This window comes from Odocoileus virginianus, chromosome 7, assembly GCF_023699985.2.
Source record: "Odocoileus virginianus isolate 20LAN1187 ecotype Illinois chromosome 7, Ovbor_1.2, whole genome shotgun sequence".
Lineage (NCBI taxonomy): Eukaryota > Metazoa > Chordata > Mammalia > Artiodactyla > Cervidae > Odocoileus > Odocoileus virginianus.
Genome location: NC_069680.1, coordinates 3,439,462 through 3,464,393, shown reverse-complemented (window position 1 = coordinate 3,464,393; position 24,932 = coordinate 3,439,462). Strand labels below are relative to the sequence as shown.

Here is a 24,932-nt window from a genome sequence, read left to right as displayed (position 1 = left end):
TACTTTCATAATAGACACTCCTACCTAGACCACATTTATTTAACTATAAGAAATGTCAGGAAGAATTGGAACTTTTCTGAGTGTCCCCATTAAAGCTGAAAATATGCCACTTGTCTTTTACACGACCTGCAAACATTTTGCATTGGTCTCATTATGCAATACAATATGCAAATATTCCAGTTGCCCTTCTCACCAGTCTGCAAGGCCAGGACAATGTGCACACCAGAAATGTTTTGTTATATCTGTATCTTTTTCTTACAATTTAGTGTTATTTGCTCAATATTTTAAAAAACAGGACATAGGAACAGTAAGTATGTGTTACTGATTTTACTGATTTTTAGTAAGATTGCAGAGTAGGACTGATATCTTTCTTTTCAATAAATAATCTATTTTTATAAAAGTGCAAAATTTTCCTCCACAAACTTACATAATCTAAGGATTAGATAGATGTCATTTGCAAAATAATATTTATGCTGAGAGGTTGAGCTTGCAAAATTAATTACTGTAATCTTTAAAACTATGTGAATTATTATTTTGTATTTTGTAACTTTTATAAACATATCAATTAAAGCTTAAGGAAACAAAAACCATTTGATAATGTAGAACTTTAATGTGCACAAGATTTTGTGTGTGCCCTCCAAGAGTGGAATCTTTGTTTCTGCCAGTCCCATGGAAGTCCTGCTGGCCCTCAAAGGCAGATTCTGTGGGAGTTCCTCATCCCTTTGCTGAATCCTCATGCTGGGAAGCCTAACATAGATTCAGAACCTTTACAACACTGGGAGAACGTCTTTGGAATTGTTCTCTAGTTTGTTGTTTATCCAACAAGTATGAGATTTGATTTCATTGTAATTGCACCCCTTCTACCATCTCACTGAATCAATCTCTCTGATAATGTAGAACTTATATATAAATATAAATGTAGTTAGTCCACTATAGAAATATCAATAATTCATAAACCTCATAAAGGAAACTAAGCATCTTGCCATCAGAAATGTTTTTCTTAATGTGGAATATTCAGGATAGAGATGTCATTCATCAAATTAAGTAATAACTAATTAGTTCTATTTCAGTTAAGATAAACTTCTACTACTTTTTAAAGTTTTTTAAAATTAATTTTTGTTGGAGTATAGTTGCTTTCCAATGTTGTGTTAGTTGCTGTACAGCAAAGTGAATCAGCTATATATTTATATGTATGTATCGGAGAAGGCAATGGCAACCCACTCCAGTACTCTTGCCTGGAACACCCCATGGACGGAGGAGTCTGGTAGGCCACAGTCCATGGGGTCTCGAAGAGTCAGACACGACTGAGCGACTTCACTTTCACTTTTCACTTTCATGCATTGGAGAAGGAAATGGCAACCCACTCCAGTGTTCTTGCCTGGAGAATCCCAGGGATGGCGGAGCCTGATGGGCTGCTGTCTATGGGGTCACACAGAGTCGGACACGACTGAAGCGATTTAGCAGCAGCAGCAGCAGCATACATACATATATATATATACACACACACATGCATATATTCCTTCTGTTTTAGATTTTCTTCCCATTTATGTCAACACAGAGTAGAGTTCTCTGTGCGGTACAATAGTTTCTCATTAGTTATCTATTTTATACACAGTATCAATAGTGTATGTATGTCAGTCCCATTCTTGTAGTCCTTCCCAAGTGGAGAGGGAAACCCCTTGGTATCTCTACACTTGTTCTCTATGTCTGTGTCTCTATTTCTGCTTTGAAATAAGATCATCTATGCCATTTTTTTCTATATTCCATATATATGTATTAATATATTTATTTTTTCCTTTCTGACTTACTTCAGTCTGTATGAGTCTCTAGGTCCATCCGTGTCTCTGCAAATTAGCCAGTTTCATTCTTTTTTATGACTGAGTAATATTCCATTATATGTATGTACCATGTCTTTATTCATTCATCTGAATGGACATTTAGTTTGCTTTCATGTTCTGGCTATTGTAAATAGTGCTTCAATGAACATTGAGGTACATTTATCTCTTCACTGGGTATATGCCCAGACAAAGGCATATATCTGGGATTGCTGGGTCAAATGGTAGTTCTACTTTTAGTTTTTTAAGGAGTTTCCATACTGTTCTCCATAGTGGTTGTTTCAATTTACATTCCCACCAACAGTGTCAGAGGGTTCACTTTTTTGCCAGGCCCTCACCAGCATTTGTTGTTTATGGATTTTTGATGATGGACATTGTACCAAGTGTGAGGTGATACCTCATTGTAGTTTTGATATGCATTTCTCTAATAATTAGTGATGTGGAGCTTCTTTTTATGTGTTTGTTGGCCAAGTGTGTATCTTCTTTGGAGAAATGTTTATTTAATCTTATGCCCATTTTTTGATTGAGTTTTTAAAAAAATATTGAGCTGTTTGTATGTTTTGGAGATTAATCCTTTGTCAATTGCTTTGTTTGCAATTATTTTTTCCCAGCCCATAGGTTGTCTTTTCATTTTGTTTATGGTTTCCTTTGCTCTGCAAAAAGCTTTTAAGTTTAGTTAGGTCCCATTTGTTTATTTTTGTTTTTATTTTCTTTATGGAGTGTATCAAAAAGATCTTGCTGTGACTTATGCTAAGAATATTCTGCCTATGTTTTTCTCTAAGAGTTTTGTAGTGTTTGGCCTTAAATTTAGCTCTCAATCCATTTTGAGTTAATTTTTGTGTATGGTATTAGGGGGCCTTCCCAGGGGACTCAGTGGTAAAGGAGTAGGAAATGGCATCCCACTCCAGTATCCTGGCCTGGAAAATTCCAGGGGCAGAGGAACCTGGCAGACTATAATCCATAGGGCCACAAAGGGTTAGACACAACTGAGCAACAGAACGTGTACATATCTATAATATTAACTCTTTCCTACGCCTATGGCCTTGTACATCCTTGATAAGTACCCTTGCTTTGTGTTTATCTAGTCTTTTATACAATTTTAAACAGATTAGGGTTGAATAAAGAGTCTACGAAGAGTTTAACCAAGATGGTGGAGTAGGAAGGCCTTAAGCTCACCTCCTCTCATGGGTCTGCCAACATTACAGCTATTTACAGAGAGCCTACTGATGAGAAAGACAAGAATCTAACAGAAAAGACTTTCTACAACTAAAGATGTAAAGAAGGAACCACAATAAGATGGGTAGGAAGGGTGGAGCTGTGCTATAGTAGAGACTCATACCCTTGGGTGGGTGACCCAAAAAGGGGAAGATAAATAAAATTGCAGAGTTTCTTCCCAGGGACTCATGGGTCTAAGTCCTACAGCAGGCTCCCCCACTGAGGGTCCTGTACTGGAATGATGAACCCCTCAGAATGATTGACTTTGAAGGCCAGCAGGGCTTACTTTCAGGAGACCAAGAGGGCTGTGGGAGGTAGAAACTCCCCTCTTAAAGGGCATATAAAATATCCCACACCCTCTGGGAACTAGGGATGAAATAGTAGTTTGAAAGGAGCCTGGGTCAGAACTACTTCCTCATCTTGGAGAACCTCCTGTAGAGGCAGGAGGCAACTGGAGCTCAACCTGAGACCATAACACTGGCAGAAGCCATTTGGGGAGCTCATTATACCATGTGGACACTGATCCTGGCAAGCGCCTATTTGGAATTCTTCCTCTAGCTTATTAGCACCTGGACCTGGTCTCACTTGCAGCCTATTGGTGCCAGTACTGAAATGCCTCAGGCCAAGCAACTAGCTGGGCAAGGATATCAGCAGACAGGCTGCCTTAAGATCCCTGAAGCCCACAGCCACCCTGGGACAAGGCCATGTCCTCCAGAGGGCTGAGGACTGGGCCGCACACACCCCATTGCAGGCACTAATCATGGGACACCCAGTGACCTGTAGCCAGAGACCCTGGCCCATCAGTGGGCCAATATCAGGCCCAGGACAATTGCAGGCCTTCAGCCTGCATGGCATGACCCAGACAACCCGCCAGCAGGTTGGCATAAGTTTTGGGATGCCTTGGCCCTGCAACCAGCCCCACCTACCAATGGGCCAACATCAATTCCATGACCTCCAGGGCCATGCTATCTTGGACATTGCTCCATTTACCAGTGAGACAACATTAGCCACATAACTCCAACATCCTCATTCCTGCCCATCAGTGGGCCACCACCAGCTCTAGGACCCCTGGCCCCAGTAGCCAGAGACCTCAGAACCCAGCTCTGCCTGCCAGTAGACTGACTTTAGATCCAGGACCCAGCTTTACCCACCAATGCACGAGCATCAGATCCAGGATTCCCTGGGCCCAAACTCCACTCACCAGTGTGTGGCCACCACTCCTAGGACCACTGTAACCTTGCAGCCAGCTGTATAGGACCCAGCATGCCCATCAGCTGGTCACCTCCAGCTCCAAGACACCTGAGGCCCCTCTGCCAGCTGTCCTGGGATCTGGTCCCACTCACCAGCAGGCTGATACAAGTTTTGGGATGCCCTGGATCCCTCAGCCAGCTGCACTAGGAGCTGGCTGCTCGCCAGTGGGCCAGCACCAATACCCTGCAGGCAGAGATCCTGGGACTCAGCTCTGCCCACCAGTAAGCCACCACTAACTCCTTGATCCCCTGTGCTCTGACTCCATCAACCAGCAGGCTGACACCAGCATGGGGATCCTCTGGGCCTCCTGCCTCACTCTCCCACCCCTACCCCCACAGCAGGCTAACACCAGCTGTGGGATACCTTGGACTCCTTAGTCAGCCACTTCATGATCCAGCTTCACTTAGCAGGCCAACATGCGCTTTGGGACACCAGTTGTGTCTCAAACGTGCAGCCAGTTGTATCAGTAACCAGCCCCACCTACTGATAGTCTGACACTAGATCCAGGAACCCAGGTCCCACCAACTCCAGAACCTGACTCTGCCCACTAATGAGCCAGCACTAGCCCCAGGACCCCTCATGACTCCACAGACAGCCACCTTGTGACCCAGCTCCTCAACCAACAGCCAGCAACCTCCACACAAGGCAGGGCCTGGTAATCAACTGAACCAAGGCCAACCATGCCTACAAGACCACCCACAATAGCAGTCCTCCAAAACAGGAGGAGCCATGCAACCCACATAAGAGGCCTGCCTAGAGCATATTGTTTGGTGACCATATGGAGAGGAGAGTATGCTGCTTGGATGCATAGTATGTCTCCTACAAAAGGTGCCTTCTCCAAGGTCTGGAAATGTAACCAACCTACCAGATGTATAGAAACAAAAACAGCAAATCAGGCAAAACGCAGCAACAGGAACAAGTTTCAAATGCAAGAACAAATAAGACCCCAGAAGAATTAAGTGTAGATAGGCAGTCTACCCAATAAAGAGTACAAGGTATTGATTATAAAGATAATCAAAGAATTTGGGGAAGAATGAATCAATAGTATGAGAAGTTAGAAATTTTAAACAAAGAGAAAATATAAAGATGAAGACCAAGCAGAGGTGAAGATGATAATAACAGAGATAAAAAATACACTAAAAGGGAGACTTCCCTGATGGCCCAATGGTTAAGAATCCACCTGCCAATGCAGGGGACACAGGTCTAATCCCTGGTCCAAGAACTAAAATCCCACATGCCAGGGGCAACTACGCCCTTGTGCTATGATTGCTGAAGCCCATGCATTCCAGAGTCTGCATTCTGCAACTTCTGGGTGCATGCTGCAGCTACTGAAGCCTGCCTGCTCTGGAGGACATGCTCGGCAACAAGAGAAACCATCACAATAAGCCCACACACCCTAATTAGAGAGTAGCCCCCACTCACTGCAACTAGAGAAAGCCTGTGCACCACAACAAAGACCCAGCAGCCAAAAATATATTAAAAAATATATTAGAAAGAATAAACTGTAATTTAAATGATACAGAGGAACATATTAGTGAACTGGAAGACAGAATAGTGGAAATCATTGAAGCTGAATAGAAAAGAAAAAATGAGGACTGTGTAAGAGACCTTTGAGAAAACATCAGGTATATTAAGGAGAAGGCAATGGCACCCCACTCCAGTACTCTTGCCTGGAGAATCCCATGGACGGAGGAGCCTTGTCGGCTGCAGTCCATGGGGTCACTAAGAGTCAGACATGACTGAGCAACTTCACTTTCACTTTTCACTTTCATGCATTGGAGAAGGAAATGGCAACCCACTCCAGTGTTCTTTCCGGGAGAATCCCAGGGACGGGGGAGCCTGGTGGGCTGCCATCTATGGGGTCGCACAGAGTCGGACACAACTGTAGTGCCTTAGTAGCAGGTATATTAACATTTGCATTGTAGGGGTCCCAGAAGGAGAAGAGAGAGAGAAAATGGCAGAGAGCATATTTGAAGACATAAGAGTGGAAAACTTGCCTAAACTGGGAATAGAAACACATCCAGGTCCAGGAACCACAGAAAATTCCAAACAGGATCAATCCAAAAGACCTACACCAAGTCATATAACTAAAGTGGCAAAAATTAAAGATAAATAAAGAATATTAAAAGCAAGAAGGGAAAAATGAACTAGTTACCTATAAAAGAACTCCCATAAGCCTGTCAGCTGACTTTTCAGTAGAAACTCTGTAGGTCAGAAGGGAGTGGCGTGATATTTAAAACTACGAGAGAGGAAAGCCTACAACTAAGAGTATTCTACCTGGCAAGGGTTTCATTCATATTTGGAGAGATAAAAAATTTTGCAGTCAAGCAGAACCTAAGAGTGTTCAGCACCACAAAATCATCTTTACAAAAATGTTAAAAAGGCTTTTCTAAATGGAAAAGAAATGGTCATAACTAGAAATGTGAAAATTATGAAAAGAAAAAGCTCTCTGGAAACGCAAATACACAGTAAGGGTAGTAAGTCAATGACATACAAAGCAAGTGGGAATGTTAAAGCATGAAAGTAGTAAAAAATCATCCATATACACTTTCAGTTAGTTAAGGGAAAAACATGTGGAAAAACATGCTACTAGACAACTAATGTATCAGTGAAGAAATCAAAGAAGAAATAAAAAATATCTGTAGACAAGTGAAAATGAAAACACAATGATCCAAAATTAATGGGATATAGCAAAAGTAGTTCTAAGAAGGCAGTTTATAGTGACTTATGCTTTACCTCAGGAAAGAAGAAAAATATCAAAGAAACAAACTAACCTTACATCTAAAGGAACTAGAAAAAGAAGAACAAACAAAACCCAAATTTGTCAGAAGGAAAGCAGTCATAACGATCAGAGCTGAAATAAATGAAATAGAGACTAACAAAAAATAGGGAAATCAGTGGAACTAAGAGCTGGCTCTTGGAAAAGATAAACAAAATTGATAAACTTTTAAATAGACTCATTAAAAAAAAAAGAGAGAGAGAGAGAGAGAAGGCCACAGTCAGTAAAACCAGAAATAAAAAAGAATTTATAGCTGACAGCACAGAAATACAGAGGGTCATAAGAGATTGCTATACACCAATAAAATGTGCACCCTAGAAAAAAATGGACAAATTTTTGGAAATATATAACCTCCCAACCAAATCAGGAAGAAAGTACAAAAGACTAATTAGCAGTAACGAAATTGAATCAGTAGTAAAAATTCAAGACCAGCTGGCTTCATAGTTGAATTTTACCAAACATTAATACCTATCCTTCTGAAACTACTCAAAGAAATTCAGAGAAAGGAACACTTCTGAATTTATTCTGTGAGCTCAGCATCACCCTGATACCAAAATCAGACAGAAAAAAATCACAAAAAAAGAAAATTGCATCAGTTACCTGTAACTGAATTCAACAGTGCATTAAAGGATCATACACAACGATCAAGTGGAATTTATCCTAGTAATGCAAAGATTTTTCAGTGCTCGCAAATCAATCAGTGTGATACATCACATTAACAAATTGAAGAATAAAGCCATGTGGTCATCTCAGTAGATGTTGAAAATGCTTTTGATAAAGTTCAACATCCAATTATGATAAAACAATCTCAGGAAAGTGGGCATAGAGGAAACGTACCTCAATATAGTAAAGGCCATTTATGATAAATGTACAGCTATTAATAACATCATATTCAAAGCTGAGTGCATTTCCTCTAAGATGAGGAAGAAGACAAGGATGTTTGTTTACTCTCATCACTTCTATTCAACATAGTTTTGAAAGTCCTGGCCACAGAAATCAGAGAAGGAAAAGAAATAAAAGGAATCCAAATTGGAAAGGAAGAAGTAAAACTGTCACTGTTTGCAGATGACATGATACTGTACATAGAAAATCCTAAAAATGCCACCAGAAGACTAATAGAGCTCATCAATGAATTTGGTAATGCTGCAGGATATAAAATTAGCATACATCTATTTGTTGCATCTCTATACAGCAACAAACTATCTGAAAGAGAAACTAAAGAATCCCATTTACACTCACATCAAAAAGAATAAAATATCTAGGAAGAAACCTACCTAAGACCTGTACTAAGAAAACTTTGAAGATACTGGTGTAAGAAATTGAATATAACACAAACAGATGAAAAGATACTCCTTGTTCATGGATTGGAAGAATCAATATTGTTAAAATGATCATGCTACCCCAGGCAGTCTATAGATTCAATACAATCCCTATCAAAATACCAGTGTCATTTTTTTCCTCAGAACTAGAACATTTAATTTTAAAATTTGTATGCAAACACAAAGGACCTTAAATAGCCAAAACAACCTTGAGAAAGAGGAACAGATCCTGAGGTGTTATGCTCCGTGACTTCAGATTGTATTACAAAGCTACAGTGATCAAAACCGAATGGTACTGGCACAAAAACAGACATAGATCAATAAAACAGAAGGGAGAGTCCAGAAATAAACCCACACGTTTATGGTCAATTAATCTATGACAGAAGAGATAAGAATGTGCAATGGGGAAAAACAATCTCTTCAGTAAGTGGTGCTGGGAAAATTGGATAGCTGCATGTAAATAAATTGAACTGGACTACTTTCTCACAGAAAAGTAAATTCAAAGTGATTTAAAGACCTAAATGTAAGAACAGAAACCATAAAGCTCATGTAAGAAAACATAGGCATAACACTATATGACATAAATGATGGAAATTTTTTTTGGATCTGTCTCTTAAGATGAAGACAAATGAAAGCAAAAATAAACAAATGGACTTCAAAGCTTTTGCATGGCCAAGGAAACCATTGCCAAAATGAAGACAGTCTACTGAATGGGGAAGAATATTTGTAAATCATATGACTGATTGGGAGTTGGTCACTGTTGTGATCTATCTGTCTATCTTATCTTTATCCTTTCATCTGTTGATGGGTCAGTGGAATATTATTCAGCCATAAGATGAAATCTTGCCATTTGCAATAATGTGGATGGACTTGGAGGGTATTATGCTTGGTGAAATAAATCTGAGAAAGATAAATACTGTATGTTATCACTTACATATGGGATAATCTAAAAAATGAAACAAAAGAATGAATATAGCAAAACAGAAAAGACAGATATAGAGAACAAATTAGTGGTTACCAGTAGGTAGAGGGAAGAAAGGAGGGGCAAAATAGGGGCAAGGGATTAAGAAGTACAAATTACCATGTATAAAATAAATAACCCACAAGGATATATTGCACACCACAGGGAATATAGCCAATGTTTTATAATAACTTTAAATAACTATTAATATAAAAATACTGAATCATGAACTTGTATATGTGAGATTAATATAATATTATGAATCAACTGTACCTCAAAAAAAAAGTCTATATTGCAAATCTATGTTTTCCACAAACATTGCTGAAATGTACTTTCTAAAAGTTTAGGATGTATGTTAGGCTGTGCCCATCATTTTCCTACTATTTTTAATGTTAAGGTAATTTGTTCATTTTATTTCAAGTTTCTGGATTAAATGACGTTGATATCAGTTATTGCTTCTTCTGCCTTCTGAACAAAACGTTTGTTAGATAGGAAATAGTTTAGTAGATATTCTGTTCTTTGAATTAGATTCCTATCAGAAGATGTCAGGATAATTGAAACCCCTCTTTCTTCATTATAGTGTATTTTGGTACAAATTTTGTAATGTTTTTTTGGAAAGTATCATCCATGTTTGTTTTCTGGATAGATCAGCTGTAGTATGCTACTGCGTAGTATAAGAAGGTTTTCTTTTTGATTCCTCAGTTTTATTGATTACTATACTATTAAGTTCATTAGTTTCTATATAGGAGTAACTTCTGGAACAATCAGTGAATTTGGCTTTGAAAATTTTGGGATTTGGGACTCACCATGGTTTGTGAACTTGAGTAAGTCACTTAAGCTTTGTGGACCTCGGTTTTTCCATACATAAATTAGGGATAATAATGTTACTCATTATCATTTAGGATTACAGAACAGATTGTTGTTGTTCAGTTGCTAAGCTGTCTCTGACTGTTTGTGACCCCCATGGACTGCAGCACGCCAGGCCTCCCTGTCCTTCACTACCTCCCAGAGTTTGCTCAAACTCATGTCCATTGAGTTGGTGATGCCATCCAACCATCTCATCCCTTGCTGCCCGCTTCTCCTTTTATCTTCAGTCTTTCCCAGCTGAGTCTTTAGGAGTGAGTCAGCTCTTCACATCAAGTGGCCACAATATTGGAACGTCAGCTTCAACATCAGTGAATGATTATTCCAATGAATATTCATGACTGACTTCCTTTAGGATTGACTGGTATGATCTCCTTGTTGTCCAAGGGACGCTCAAGAGTCTTTTACAGCACCACAGTTCGAAATATCAGTTCTTCGGTGCTCAGCTTTCTTTACAGTACAACTCTCACATCCATTACATGACTACTGGAAAAACCATAGCTTTGACTATACAGATCTTGGTCAGCAAAGTGATGTCTCTGCTTTTTAATATTCTATCTAAGTTTGTCATATCTTTTCTTCAAAGGAGAAAACATCTTTTAACTTTATGGCTGCAGGTACCATCTGCAGTGATTTTAGAGCCCAAGAAATAAAATCTGCCATTTTTTCTCCATCTATTTGCGATGAAGTGATGGGACTGGATGCCATAATCTTAGTTTTTTGAATGTTGAGTTTTAAGCCAGCCTTTTCACTCTCCTCTTTCACCTTCATCAAGAGGCTCTTTAGTTCCTCTTCACTTTCTGCCATAAGGGTGGTGTCATATACACATCTGAGGTTATTGATATTTTCCCCGTCAATCTTGATTCCAGCTTGTGCTTCATCCAGCCTGGCATTTTGCATGATATACTCTGCATGTAAGTTAAATAAGCAGGGTGACAATATACAGCCTTGACATACTTTTGCCAGTTTTGAATCATTCCATTGTTCCATATCTGGTTTCAACTGTTGTTTCTTGAGCTGTATACAGGTTTCTCAGGAGGCAAGTAAGGTGGTCACAACAAGAGAAGTCACTGTATGAAAAGCAATAAGAAGCCTGTGCACCGCAACAAAATAGATTAGGATTTCAAAAAATAGCTTACTGTTAATGGTTTGGGCTTCCCTGGTGGCTCAGATGGTAAAGAATCTGCATGCAGTGCAGGGAACCTGGCTTGGGAAGATCCCCTGGAGAAGGGCATGACAACCCACTCCAGTATTCTTGCCTGGAGAATCCCCATGGACAAAGGAACCTGGAGGGCTACGTTCCATGGGGTCACAAAGGGTCACACAACTGAGCGACTGAGCACACACTAATGGTTTATACAAATAGTGCCTTTATGTTACATGACAAGAAAGAAAAGATAGGCTTTTGAGCACAAATATGATAGCTCAGTAATGATCTTAGGGGCATAAGCTCATCTCATCTTCTTATTCACCATCTTTAGCATGTAAGACTTTTGCCCTTGTGCTTTTTGAGTCATTGCCACAAAATGGCTATTATAACTTTGGGCCTTTTGTTATTTTCAGGCATAAAGAATAGAAAGGACTAAAATGCTCAAGGAAAAAACTGTTTTTTCTTAGTGAGGTTCTCTCTTTTAATTTGGCCAGGGAACCCCCTTGGGTTATATGCCTGCAGTGCATTGGCATGGCTATTCATGTTACATGGCTACTCATGACTTTCAAGGAAAGCTGGGGAATTGTATATTTTGGCTCTTCAGTCTCTATGGTAGAGGAAGGCAAAGGTGAATGTACTGTGTTTAGGATATAGGTCGGCTAGTCAACAATGTTTGCTTTCATCAGTGGTTCAAAGGATTTAATGATGCACTGTATTTTAAAAATTTTATAGTGTAATTTAAATAAATGGTATTTATTATTCCTCTTACCTTCGTTTAATGATCTTGTAAACTAGAGTGTATTCTTGATTTTATTCTAATTTTGTATTCAAGGCTCAGAATACCTTCGAGATTAGTTACTTACTTGATTGTTAAATGAGTTCATCTTATTGCCTACATCGTAGAAATTAATATAAATATGTTTATGTATAAATATTGCATTATTTCCAACCAGCTTCTGTGTTTTTATCTAAAGTGAGTGAGTGCTATTCTCACATTTGGGTAATCTTTGTGAACCATACATCCTAATGCTCAATTGTCATGGGTTTGTTTTTATATCTGAGCTTCTCTTTTAGGGCTCTTTTGATATGTTTGAAAATCTTTTGCACAGAATGATGGCCCACCATTCATGTCTCCTGCCTTGTTTTCTCTTAGGTGTCAATGATACCGCTTAAAGAGCCAAATCTTTCCTATTGGTACTATTGACATGAGCATTAGTTTTTCTTTTCCAAAGCCATAGGTGTCAACAGTTTTTTTTTTTTTTTTTTAATTTTTAGCGTTTTTCTCCCTAAAATCCTTCAGTTTGTTATGTAAAACTTGAAGGTTTCTAGAGTTGCCTTTCAGATTGCTGCATGACAATGACGTTCATAGTCACTGGTATTCAGACAGGATTTTATTACTTTTCCCCATGGTAAAAGATGTACAGAAAAAGGCCCTAGTTTCAAATAATGAAGTCATTCTTCATTAAAAAAAAAATGCCCCAGGAGGTAAATAATTCCTGGAGGTGAGCTGAGAAGGGGAACCAAGGAGTGAGAATCTTAAGTAAGGTCAGAGAAAACTAAGAAATAGATATCTCCAAAGATTTTGGAGATGACTAGAGAAATTTTTAGGATGCATTGTGAAGTGGGAGACGCTTCAGGTTTACTATTTCTGAATCTTTTCATTTTGGTGAAAATGTAGTAGTTTACAAATTCTGTCATATTGAGTGAAATAGGACTTTGTGTAGTTTCTGTTTTTTTGTTTGCTTGTTTGTTTTTGCTGCCTGCCTTCCTTCTTTTTTTTTTTTTTAGACATTGTTCGAAGTGATGTTGCCTTGGATAAACAGAAAGGCTGCAAGATTGCCCAGCACCCTGATGTTATGCTGGAGCTCCAACGGGAGAAGGCAGCTCAGATGCATCTGGTTCTTCTAAAGGAGCAATTCTCTAACACTTACAGTAATCTTATATTAACAGGTAAGGGTATTGGGGTCGGCTGGAATCTTAGAGCACTGTAGATTGATGGTCTCCACTGGTTAGCAGCTTGATGCTTGGGAGACACTAAAGTGGGATTCAGATGATGTGTCTGTCTCTTTCCACATATCCTTTTAAAAATCATGATGAGTGTTCATATAAAATACTTATTATATTTTGCAGATGTATTTTGACTTGAGATTATGGGTGGTTTGGCATGTGTGTTCTCAAAAGAAGGACCAATGAAAACCTAATGAAGCCTTGTAAAAATATGACTTTTTAGATGTGTGCCAATAGATTTGAGAGAATTACTAAATTTGGTGTCTAAGAAGCAGCTATTTTCCTCTTTCTGTGTATGTCCTTTCTGTGAACCCAGTGAATATAAAGATGAAATGTAAAAGAGATAATGATCCACAGGCAGAGCTGAGAATGTTCTATTTTGGGAAGAGTTTGAAACTATCTAGGGAATTTGATTTTCTTTTTAAGAGCAAAGAGGCTATGAGACTGAGCCATATTCACTTACATCCTTGGTTCTAGGAGGGAAGTGAATATGTGTGAAAGTTTAAAGGAGAAACAACTTTTTGCGGGGTTGCTGCAAACTTTGCTAGTAAAGAGCATGTGAATTGCATACCTTTGTCAAACTTTGGAAAAAATTCTAATAGCACACTCTAGTGTGAGAATCATGAAGGACTTCTGATGAACTGAGAACAGCAGTCTGAGTTACCTCCATTTTCCTAAGGGTACGCAAGGCAGATCTGCATATTGATTCAGATAAACTTTAATAAATCAAAGTGTATGTTTTTTTCTTGTTTAGAGTATTAAAAATAAAAAGATGCAATGTCTGATGGGCAATGGACATCTCACACTTACTTTTGTAAGCTCCAAGTTAGGAAAATTTAAAAATTTTTTACAAACTTGCGGCATTTCACCAGGAATTACTGAATGGCAACCAAGTTGTTTTGCTTTTGAAAAAGCACAAGTCTCTACTAACTTTCCATCTTGTAACTGGTGAAAAACCCAACAACATAAGATGAAAGCCAGATTTAAATGTGACTTTAGAGAGCAGAGAAGAGGATTATGGATTTCATAAGTATAGGCCCTATTTTTTGTTCTTGGATAGGTCATTAAAGAGGGAAAACTTTAAAGTGATTTATGGCTAATAAATCCTAAATTGGTTAGTAAAACTATGTTTAAGTTTAGATGTTTGGAAAGAACATATTTTTCTCCAAATTTCTTTAGTCTACCTCAGATGTACAAATGTACATGTGTATAGTATTTTCAACTTCAGTTATTCGAACATTTTTAAGCATACATTAGAGAGGTCAAATCCTATGTTCTTTAATGTGGCATAGAAAGAGCTTAGGGTAATTCTAATCCTAAACTGTGCATCCAGAGTATGGCTTGAAGGCATATTATCTTTGAAAACACAAATGCTCTATTGAGTTCAATGGAATCTTTTCTAATTCTCAGTAACATAATCCCTTTGGATGTTTATTCACAGTTCAAACTGTTGGAATCAACATTGTCAACTTTTACCCTGACAACTTGCTTACTTTCTACTAAACAAACTTACCCTAGAGAAGAGCCTCTTTCCTGCTCTCACTTCTCCCAAGCTGCTTCAAAGAGCCCTCAGGCATTTTCCACATTTTTCACCCAAATGCCTGTGCAGAGGTGGTACCTTGCTGCAGACAGAGCATTTGGTGTGCCCTGGTTTGTTTACATGAAAGTTCGAAAGGTTTTGGTTCCAGGTGTTGGGAAGAGATGGAGTCATTTCGTTTTAGCACCAGTGGTAAAACTATTTTAATATCTTTTAACTAACTCTTTGATTTTACACAGTGTGGTTTTCTAATTGTTATGAAGTTTAATCCTTGATTTCTTGTATAAATTTTGAGAACATGGTCTCCAGACAGCTAAACATAATATTTAAACATAACTAAACTAACTTTTGTAAATATTTCCCTTTTCGGTGATGAATGTATATTGGTAAGGAGGGTGAGGTTGAAGGGGCAGAGACCTCTCAAATGAAGTGACTTTCTTTACCAACATGTTCAGAATACCTACCCTAGGATTTCTGCTTGGTGATGTTTCACTTATTTTGTATAACTGTGGCATAATGTTTGAAATATCTCTGATAAAATTTGTGGGAACAGGATGAGGAAACTGGGCCTCCAAAATCTCAGAAATGGATCACTCAACCTCTCTCCCCAACTATTTATAGAATTTCATGTATATGGGTAGCAGTGTATCATAATTGTTTCCTGCTAGTGGTCAGTTATTGGTATAGTCTTTATTTTTAAATTGGACAACTAAGATAACAGTAGAGGAAAAAATTAATAAAGTGATTCAAATGTCAGTATAGTAAGAAATTAATAAAGTGATGGAAATGACAGCTGCTTAAAAGCGTACTAAAAATGATGGCTGTTGCCCCTACCTCACAAATAAGCCCTCATTCTTAGGTATTCCATCTTAGTTGATCATACTGTCAGCATTGAGATGAGACGTATGCCTTCATATTCTGCATTCTAGCTCATGATCTCTCTTAAACAGCCATCCCTCAGATGACAGCAAATGATATTCTAGCTCTGAGGATCTTCTAAACAACCTTATGGTCCTAGTGACAACTCAGTCAATAGAAACAAGTAGTCCTCATTATATTTTTTAAAAAATGGATTGTATTTTTGCCTGATACTGCTGCTGTTAAGTCGCTTCAGTTGTGTTTGACTCTGTGCGACCCCATAGACGGCAGTCCACCAGGCTCCCTGGTCCTTGGGATTCTCCAGGCAAGAACACTGGAGTGAGTTGCCACTTCCTTCTCCAATGCATGAAAGTGAAAAGTGCAAGTTAAGTTGTTCAATCACGTCTGACTCTTAGCGACCCCATGGACTGCAGCCTACCAGTCTCCTCCGTCCATGGATTTTCCAGGCAAGAGTACTGGAGTGGGGTGCCACTGCCTTCTCCTTGCCTGATACTAAACACGTTTTAATATCTTCCTGTGAATGATTTACATGGTATTGGAAATAATGTTAGCCTTACCTAGTCTAGAGGGTTTTTGAAGTAAACTCTAAGGTTGTATGAAGGTGATGGAGGAATTCCAGGAGAATTTCAGTGATAGAACTGTTCTAAATATGCTGTAATCTTTCACGCTAACTCTCCAACACATGCGTGTAATCTTGTCCTGTATTATCCTGTAACTTGTTGAATCTGAGAGCATTAAATATCATTGTGCATGTTACTCAAGGAGTGATAAATGAAAGTGAAAGTTTGGTAGGTGACTTTAAGAAAGAGTAGAAATCATAACTTCTGTATCTTTGTGCTTTCATGATTCTTAATGTGATAATTTTCAGTTGTTGAAAATGTTCTACTGTAAACACAATGAATAAATTCATTCAAAGACTACTTCTTAAGGGTTGATTTGGATGTCTGTTAGGTTTGAATAGGTTCACATATATTATTTGTCTCCCTTCCCTTGGTGAGCCCCTCTCTTTTAGGTATAAATTGAACTTTTGTGGCAGATGCCTGTACTATAATCAAATGAAAAGAGAAAATAAAAAGTTAAAAGCCAGCCTTAAGGGGCAATATACTTTCTAGGATTTTTGTTTAGAACATGAACTCCCAGAAGGCAAGGAATATCATATTTGTGCAAATATGCATATTGTGCTGCATTCTTCATGGTGAATACAACATAGTGAATGATCCTGAAATTAAGTCAACTTTTGAAAAATTTATGTTGTAAAGTCATCTAGTCAACTCTCATTTCCAGGTGGCCTGAAATATATAGCCTTATAAATGGATGGCATTCATCAAGATGCTTTCCAAAATTCTTTTTTGAGGACTCTTGTCATGTTGTTGTCTGGTACTTTAGGTTTTGTACTTCTTCTTTCAGTTATTAGATTTCAAAGTAGACTGGAATTCCTATGGTTAGCTTTACTGTATTACTGTTAGAAATGAATTGAGCAAAAGAAGCTCATACTTCCCTGTTATGGTCAATCTTTCTAACTTCAGCTGAGCAAAGGGCTCAAATAAGTGGAATGAAAATTGTTCTCTCAGTTTTCAAAATATAGAATCCAGATCTGTTTAATTATTTGCATTATATAGTATAGGATTGAGGGCTTCCTGGGTGGTGCCAGTGGTAAAGAACCTACTTGCCAGTGCAGGAGATGTGAAATGTGGGTTCAGTCCCTGGTGGAAGAGCCCTTGGAGGAGGACAGAGCAACGCACTTCAGTATTCTTGCCTGGAGAATCCCATGGATAGAGAAACTTGGCAGGCTACAGTCCATAGAATCTCAAAGAGTAGGACATGACTGAAGAGGCTGAGCACACATACAAGCATGAATATTTCAAAGTTGTTTAATTGATCTTCTATTGCTAGGCATCAGTTCTGTTCAGTCACTCAGTCGTGTCCGACTCTTTGCGACTCCATGAATCGCAGCACGCCAGGTCTCCCTGTGCATCACCAACTCCCGGAGTTTACCCAAACTCATGTCCATCGAGTCAGTGATGCCATCCAGCCATCTCATCCTCTGTCATCCTCTTCTCCTCCTGCCCTCAGTCCCTCCCAGCATCAGGGTCTTTTCCAATAAGTCAACTCTTCGCGTGAGGTGGCCAAAGTATTGGAGTTACAGCTTCAACATCAGTCCTTCCAATGAACGCCTAGGACTGATCTCCTTTAGGATGGAGTGGTTGGATCTCCTTCCAGTCCAAGGGACTTCCAAGAGCCGTCTCCAACACCACAGTTCAAAAACATCAATTCTTTGGCACTCACCTTTCTTCACAGTCCAGCTCTCACATCCATACATGATCACTGGAGAAACCATAGCTTTGAGTAGACAGACCTTTGTTGGCAAAGTAGTGTCTCTGCTTTTTTAATATGCTATCTAGTTTGGTCATAACTTTCCTCCCAAGGAGTAAGCGTCTTTTAATTTCATGGCTGCAATCACTATCTGCAGTGATTTTGGAGCCAAAAAAGTAAAGTCTGAAACTGTTCCACTGTTTCCCCATCTATTTGCCATGAAGTGATGGGACCAGATGCCATGATCTTAGTTTTCTGAATGTTGCACTTTAAGCCAACTTTTTCACTCTCCTCTTTGACTTCCATCAAGAGGCTTTTTAGTTCCTTTTCACTTTCTGCCATAAGGGTGGTGTCATCTGCATATCTGAGGTTATTGATATTTCTCCCTGCAATCTTGATTCCAACTTGTGCTTCCTCCAGCCCAGCGTTTCTCATGGTGTACTCTGCATATAAGTTAAATAAGCAGGGTGACAATATACAGCCTTAACGTACTCCTTTTCCTATTTGGAATCAGTCTGTTGTTCCATGTCCAGTTCTAACTGTTGCTTCCTGACCTGCATACAGGTTTCTCAAGAGGCAGGTCAGGTGGTCTGGTATGCCCACCTCTTTCAGAATTTTCCACAGTTTATTGTGAGCCACACAGTCAAAGTCTTTGGCATAGTCAATAAAGCAGAAATAGATGTTTTTCTGGAACTCTCTTGCTTTTTCGATGATCCAGCGAATGTTGGCAATTTGATCTCTGGTTCCTCTGCCTTTTCTAAAACCAGCTTGAACATCTGGAAGTTCACGGTTCATGAATTGCTGAAGCCTGGCTTGGTGAATTTTGAGTATTAGTTTATTAGCATGTGAGATGAGTGAAATTGCGCAGTAGTCTGAGCATTCTTTGGCATTGCCTTTCTTTGGGATTGGAATGAAAACTGACCTTTTCCAATCCTGTGGCCACTGCTGAGTTTTCCAAATTTGCTGGCACATTGAGTGCAGCACTTTCACAGGATAGTCTTTCAGGATGTGAAATAGCTCAACTGGAATTCCATCACCTCCACTAGATTTGTTCGTAGTGATGCTTTCTAAGGCCCACTTGACTTCACATTCCAGGATGTCTGATTCTAGGTGAGTGATCATACCATCATGATCATTTGGGTTGTGAAGATCTTTTTTGTATAGTTTTTCTGTGTATTCTTGCCACCTCTTTTTAATATCTTCTGCTTCTGTTAGGTCCATACTATTTCTGTCCTTTATTGAGCCCATCTTTGCATGAAATGTTCCCTTGGTACCTCTAATTTTCTTCAAGAGATCTCTAGGCTTTCCCATTCTGTTGTTTTCCTCTATTTCTTTGCACTGATCACTGAGGAAGGCTTTCTTATCTCTCCTTTTATTCTTTGGAACTCTGCATTCAGATGGGAATATCTTTCCTTTTCTCCTTTGCTTTCCCCTTCTCTTCTTTTCACAGCTATTTGTAAGGCCTCCTCAGACAGCCATTTTGCTTTTTTGCATTTCTTTTCCATGGGGATGGTCTTGATCCCTGTCTCCTGTACAATGTCACGAACCTCCGGCCATAGTTCATCAGGCACTCTGTCTATCAGATCTAGCCCTTTAAATCTATTTCTCACTTCCACTGTATAATCGTAAGGGATTTGATTTAGGTCATACCTGAATGGTCTAGTGGTTTTCCCTACTTTCTTCAATTTAAGTCTGAATTTGGCAATAAGGAGTTCACAATCTGAGCCACAGTCAGCTCCCGGTCTTGTTTCTGCTGACTGTATAGAGCTTCTCCATCTATGGCTTCAGAGAATATAATCAATCTGATTTTGGTGTTGACCATCTGGTGATGTCCATGTGTAGAGTCTTCTCTTGTGTTGTTGGAAAAGGGTGTTTGCTATGACCAGTGTGTTCTCTTGGCAGAACTCTGTTAGCCTTTGCCTTGCTTCATTCCGTATTCCAAGGCCAAATTTGCCTGTTACTCCAGGTGTTTCTTGATATCCTACTTTTGCATTCCAGTCCCCTATAATGAAAAGGACTTCTTTTTTGGGTGTTAGTTCTAAAAGGTCTTGTAGGTCTTCATAGAACCGTTCAACTTCAGCTCTTCCGCGTTACTAGTTGGGGCATAGGCTTGGATTACTGTGATACTGAATGGTTTGCCTTGGAAATGAACAGAGATCATTCTGTCGTTTTTGAGACTGCATCCAAGTACTGCATTTCGGACTCTTTTGTTGACCATGATGGCTACTCCATTTCTTCTAAGGGATTTCTGCCCACAGTAGTAGATACAATGGTCATCTGAGTTAAATTCACCCATTCCAGTTCATTTTAGTTCGCTGATTCCTAGAATGTTAATGTTCTCGGGGCGTCTCTAATTTTTAATGATTATAAATAATGTTGTGATGAACAACATTGCATATATATCTTTGTGCAATGCCTGTGAGTATGAGTGCTATGTCAAAGGAATGCACATTTAAATTTTTGATGCATTTAGTATGTTGACTTTCAGAAAGGTCATGCTGGTTTATGCAGTGTCTGAGATAACTCATCTTGTCTTTGCTCATACTGATTATTTTCCAATCTTTTATCTGTGTTACTGTAATAGTGATTGATCTTGCATTGTGTTAAATTACATTTCATTGGTTAACTAGTGAGGTTAATAATCTTTTTACATTGGTTGCCATTTTTATTTCTTCTGTGAATTGTACATTTCTTTAGCCTATGTTTTTAATTGAGTTGTTTATCAATTTATTATTGAATAATGTGCTTTTTTATATTAGGGTTATTAATCTTTTGTTATGCATATTACCAAAAAATGTATTGTTGGACTTTTAAAATTTATCTTTGTCATATATATGACTAAGTGACTAATGCTTTCTTTCACTTTCACTAAGTATAGTTTAGTTGTTTTTTCATTTTGTTTTATTTTTTTTCTCTCTCCCTTCCTCTGTGTTTATCCTGACAGGCTAACAGTTTGAGGATTGTCTCTATCCTGCCCTTCGTGTTCCTACTCTAGAACTAGGTGTAATAATGATGTTTCGTTCTGCTCTGTAATGATATTGGGGATGTTGTACATCTAGTACCTGGGAGGCATAACCTGCCTGAGTTATGTACTTTGCTTTTTTCTTGGTGCTATTTTTGGGAATCTTTGTCTTGGAGTGTGTCGGAACTAGAGGAATAGTGTTCTGTTCTTGTATTTGAATAATAAGATAATGAGTGTGCAGTTACTTCATAGTAAGAGATTTGTCTCACCTTTTTATAAGTGAAGGAATCATAGTGGTCCCTTGGTATAGAAATGTGTAAATGGTTAGGCAGCTTTTAATTCTACCTCATGTATTGATTCAGCATGTGAGTTTTGAAATCAGATAGCCTGAGTTTGATTCTGGAACAGCTACTTAACAGCTCCCTTACCTTGGGAAGTTTTTTATTCTCTGTTTAGCTTTAATTTCCTCAAGTGATTGTATCTTACATACTCTAGAGACTTGTTTGAAGATTAAATGAGGTTTTGTACATAATTCCTTAGCATAGTGCCTGAAACACAGTAAATATTCACTAAATGTTAGATTTTATTATTGTGCTTAATCTTACAATGTTTTCAATGCACATATTACTCTTGGGTAACTTAGTTGCTTTTGTGGTACTGAAATCTCTCTGCTCTAAGACCTCAATTGACACAGTATGGTAAGATAAAACCAATCAGAAACAGCTTTGAACTGCTGTTAATTTATGATGTTTCATGATAAATCTCCTACCACTCTGAACCTTAGACTGTTAGTTGTCTAGGATGTGTATAATAATTAGTAAAATAAAGCATGAGTCACTATGTCCCCTGGAAAATGAAAGCCTGAAAATGTGTCACATGTGGGAAGCTTTGTTCAGAATGTTTTGATCAAGCATTTTGAGTCCTTTGAAAGCATGATACTAGCTAGATGAATATTAGTTGGTATTAGAATTATCCCTGAATACCCGAAAATGCAGCTCTGAGGATGAGCAGAACATCAATTAGATGGTATTTTACATATTAAAATGAGCCCAGTGCTATTATCAAAACAGTGAAATGTCTGCATAAAAGTCCATGGCCATACATAAGTGCATAGTCATGAAGTTATGTTGCACATGATTAGAAGTTCCCCTTTACTCCAACTCTTTTTGGTCTTAAGTACAAATATACATACTGTATTGCTTGTAAGTCCTTATATGAACTATTACCTAAGTGAAGACCTTTTTGTTTTTGTTCTTTTTTCATTTATTTTTATTAGTTGGAGGCTAATTACTTTACAGTATTGTAGTGGTTTTTGCTGTACATTGACATGAATCAGCCATGGATTTACATGTATTCCCCATCCCGATCCCCTCTCCCACCTCCCTCCCCATCCCATCCCTCTGGGTCTTCCCAGTGCACCAGCCCTGAGCACTTGTCTCATGCATCCAACCTGGGCTGGTGATCTGTTTCACCCTTGATAGTATACTTGTTTCAATGCTATTTTCTCAGAACATCCCACCCTCGCCTTCTCCCACAGAGTCCAAAAGTCTGTTCTGTACATCTGTGTCTCTTTTTCTGTTTTGCATATAGGGTTATCATTACCATCTTTCTAAATTCCATATATATGCATTAGTATACTGTAGTGGTCTTTATCTTTCTGGCTTACTTCACTCTGTATAATGGGCTCCAGTTTCATCCATCTCATTAGAACTGATTCAAATGAATTCTTTTTAACGGCTGAGTAATATTCCATAGTGTATATGTATCATAGCTTCCTTATCCATTCATCTGCTGATGGGCATCTAGGTTGCTTCCATGTCCTGGCTATTATAAACAGTGCTGTGATGAACATTGGGGTACACGTGTCTCTTTCAGATCTGGTTTCCTTGGTGTGTATGCCCAGGAGTGGGATTACTGGGTCATATAGCAGTTCTATTTCCAGTTTTTTAAGGAATCTCCTCTGTTCTTCCTAGTGGCTGTATTAGTTTGCACTCCCACCAACAGTGTAAGAGGGCCATTTTCTCCACGCCCTCTCCAGCATTTATTGCTTGTAGACTTTTGGATAGCAGCCATCCTGACTGGCGTGTAGTGGTACCTCATTGTGGTTTTGATTTGCATTTCTCTGATAATGAGTGATGTTGAGCATCTTTTCATGTGTTTGTTAGCCATCTGCATGTCTTTTTTGGAGAAATGTCTGTTTAGTTCTTTGGCCCATTTTTTGATTGGGTCATTTAGTTTTCTGGAATTGAGCTGCAGGAGTTGCTTGTATATTTTTGAGATTAACCCTTTGTCTGTTGCTTCATTTGCTATTATTTTCTCCCATTCTGAAGGCGTCTTTTCACCTTGCTTATAGTTTCCTCTATGTGCAAAAGCCTTTTAAGTTTCATTAGGTCCCATTCGTTTATTTTTGCTTTTATTTCAAATATTCTGGGATGTGGGTCATAGAGGATCCTGCTGTGATTTATGTCAGAGAGTGTTTTGCCTATGTTCTCCTCTAGGAGTTTTATAGTTTCTGGTCTTATGGTGAAGATCTTTTTGAACTCAGTTCTTACTACTATATTCAACAGGTTCAACAGACATAAATTACATTTCAGTAAGTGTGATCAGAAAAAAAAGATAACATAGGAGAAAAGGATATAATTGCAAAAACTGTTCATTTTGTACATATACAACCATTGTACTGGCAATAGTACAGAGAATCACTAAAGAATATATATATTTTTAAAGTGGTCACATTCTGCTTCTCTCAGAATTAAACTTGGGAGCATTGATTGATTTCTTTTCCAAGTTGGTGGAATCTTTGTCTTTATGAATCAGAGTGAACTTCCTTGTTTTCAGGAGTCTTTGTGTTAGGAGACTTGAGGAGATGATGATTACTTCCTGCTTTTCACCCATATTCTGTAAAAGATGACGTTGGAAAGAGTCCTTTGAATTTATTTATACATTAGCTCTCCTGTTTTCTTACTATGAGAAGCAGTTTCTCATAGGTTCCTTCATTTAGGTTGATGGCATCACATCAAAGCATAATAAATAAAAGCAACTTTTTGGGACAGTGAATTAAGTGTGGATAGCCTTCTGCAAGTCTGGTTGAATCCAACAGTGGGTTTTAGTGTATTTAGGTCAGTGATCTCTAAGGTCCCAGGTAGGTGTGGCAAAGGATGTACGGGCACTCCAGGATATGTACGAAGAAATCCATCGAGTCAAGATTTTCTGATTACTATACAGTTAACTTGTCAGAAAATTATTAATTTTATACATTTTTAAATTCTGAGAATAGGGCGAGAATTTTCCTATTTGAGAGGAACTGACAATGTTCCATCATCTGTTAGTTTAAGCACATTTAAACATATTGCAGTTCAGTGTGCACAGCAAAGTGGACTTAAAGGGACTTTTGAAAAGAAACATAATTAAATATAATTCTGTTAATAATAATAATGCCAGCACAAAGGAACAATGAGAAAATTGAAAGACTGAGAGTTCACCTTTTAGTAAAAACTTTGTCAGCCACAGAATGCAGTAAACATGATCTGGCAATATGCTGTCTAAAAAAAATGCCTGAATTATCAAGAAGACTATTTGAAAATCAAATTTGTATGTTATTTTAAACAGTATGTGTTATTGAAAGTTTATATAATGCCCAGAAATTATTATTAATACTATCTTAAGAATAGGAGCAAAAAGGTGTTTGAATCATTGTAAAAAAAACACAATTAAAAAACTTTGCTGATGAATTTGAAATTTCTATTTTGATCTATGTTTTATAACATAACTAAAATATTACTACAATTGGTTCATAAGTAGTATATGTATGTATCACATATATGTAATTTTATGTTACATATGGATTATTTATGATAAAA

The 24,932-nt window shown here is 38.3% G+C and overlaps 1 protein-coding gene across 1 annotated transcript in view; it reads left to right on the top strand.

The window, feature by feature from the left end:
- HPSE2 (heparanase 2 (inactive)) overlaps positions 1-24,932 on the top strand; it is a 666,499-nt gene that overhangs the window by 52,821 nt on the left and 588,746 nt on the right. The window contains exon 3 of the mRNA XM_070470009.1: positions 13,163-13,324. Coding sequence (XP_070326110.1) covers positions 13,163-13,324 — 162 coding nt within the window. The remainder of the gene's footprint in view (positions 1-13,162; positions 13,325-24,932) is intronic.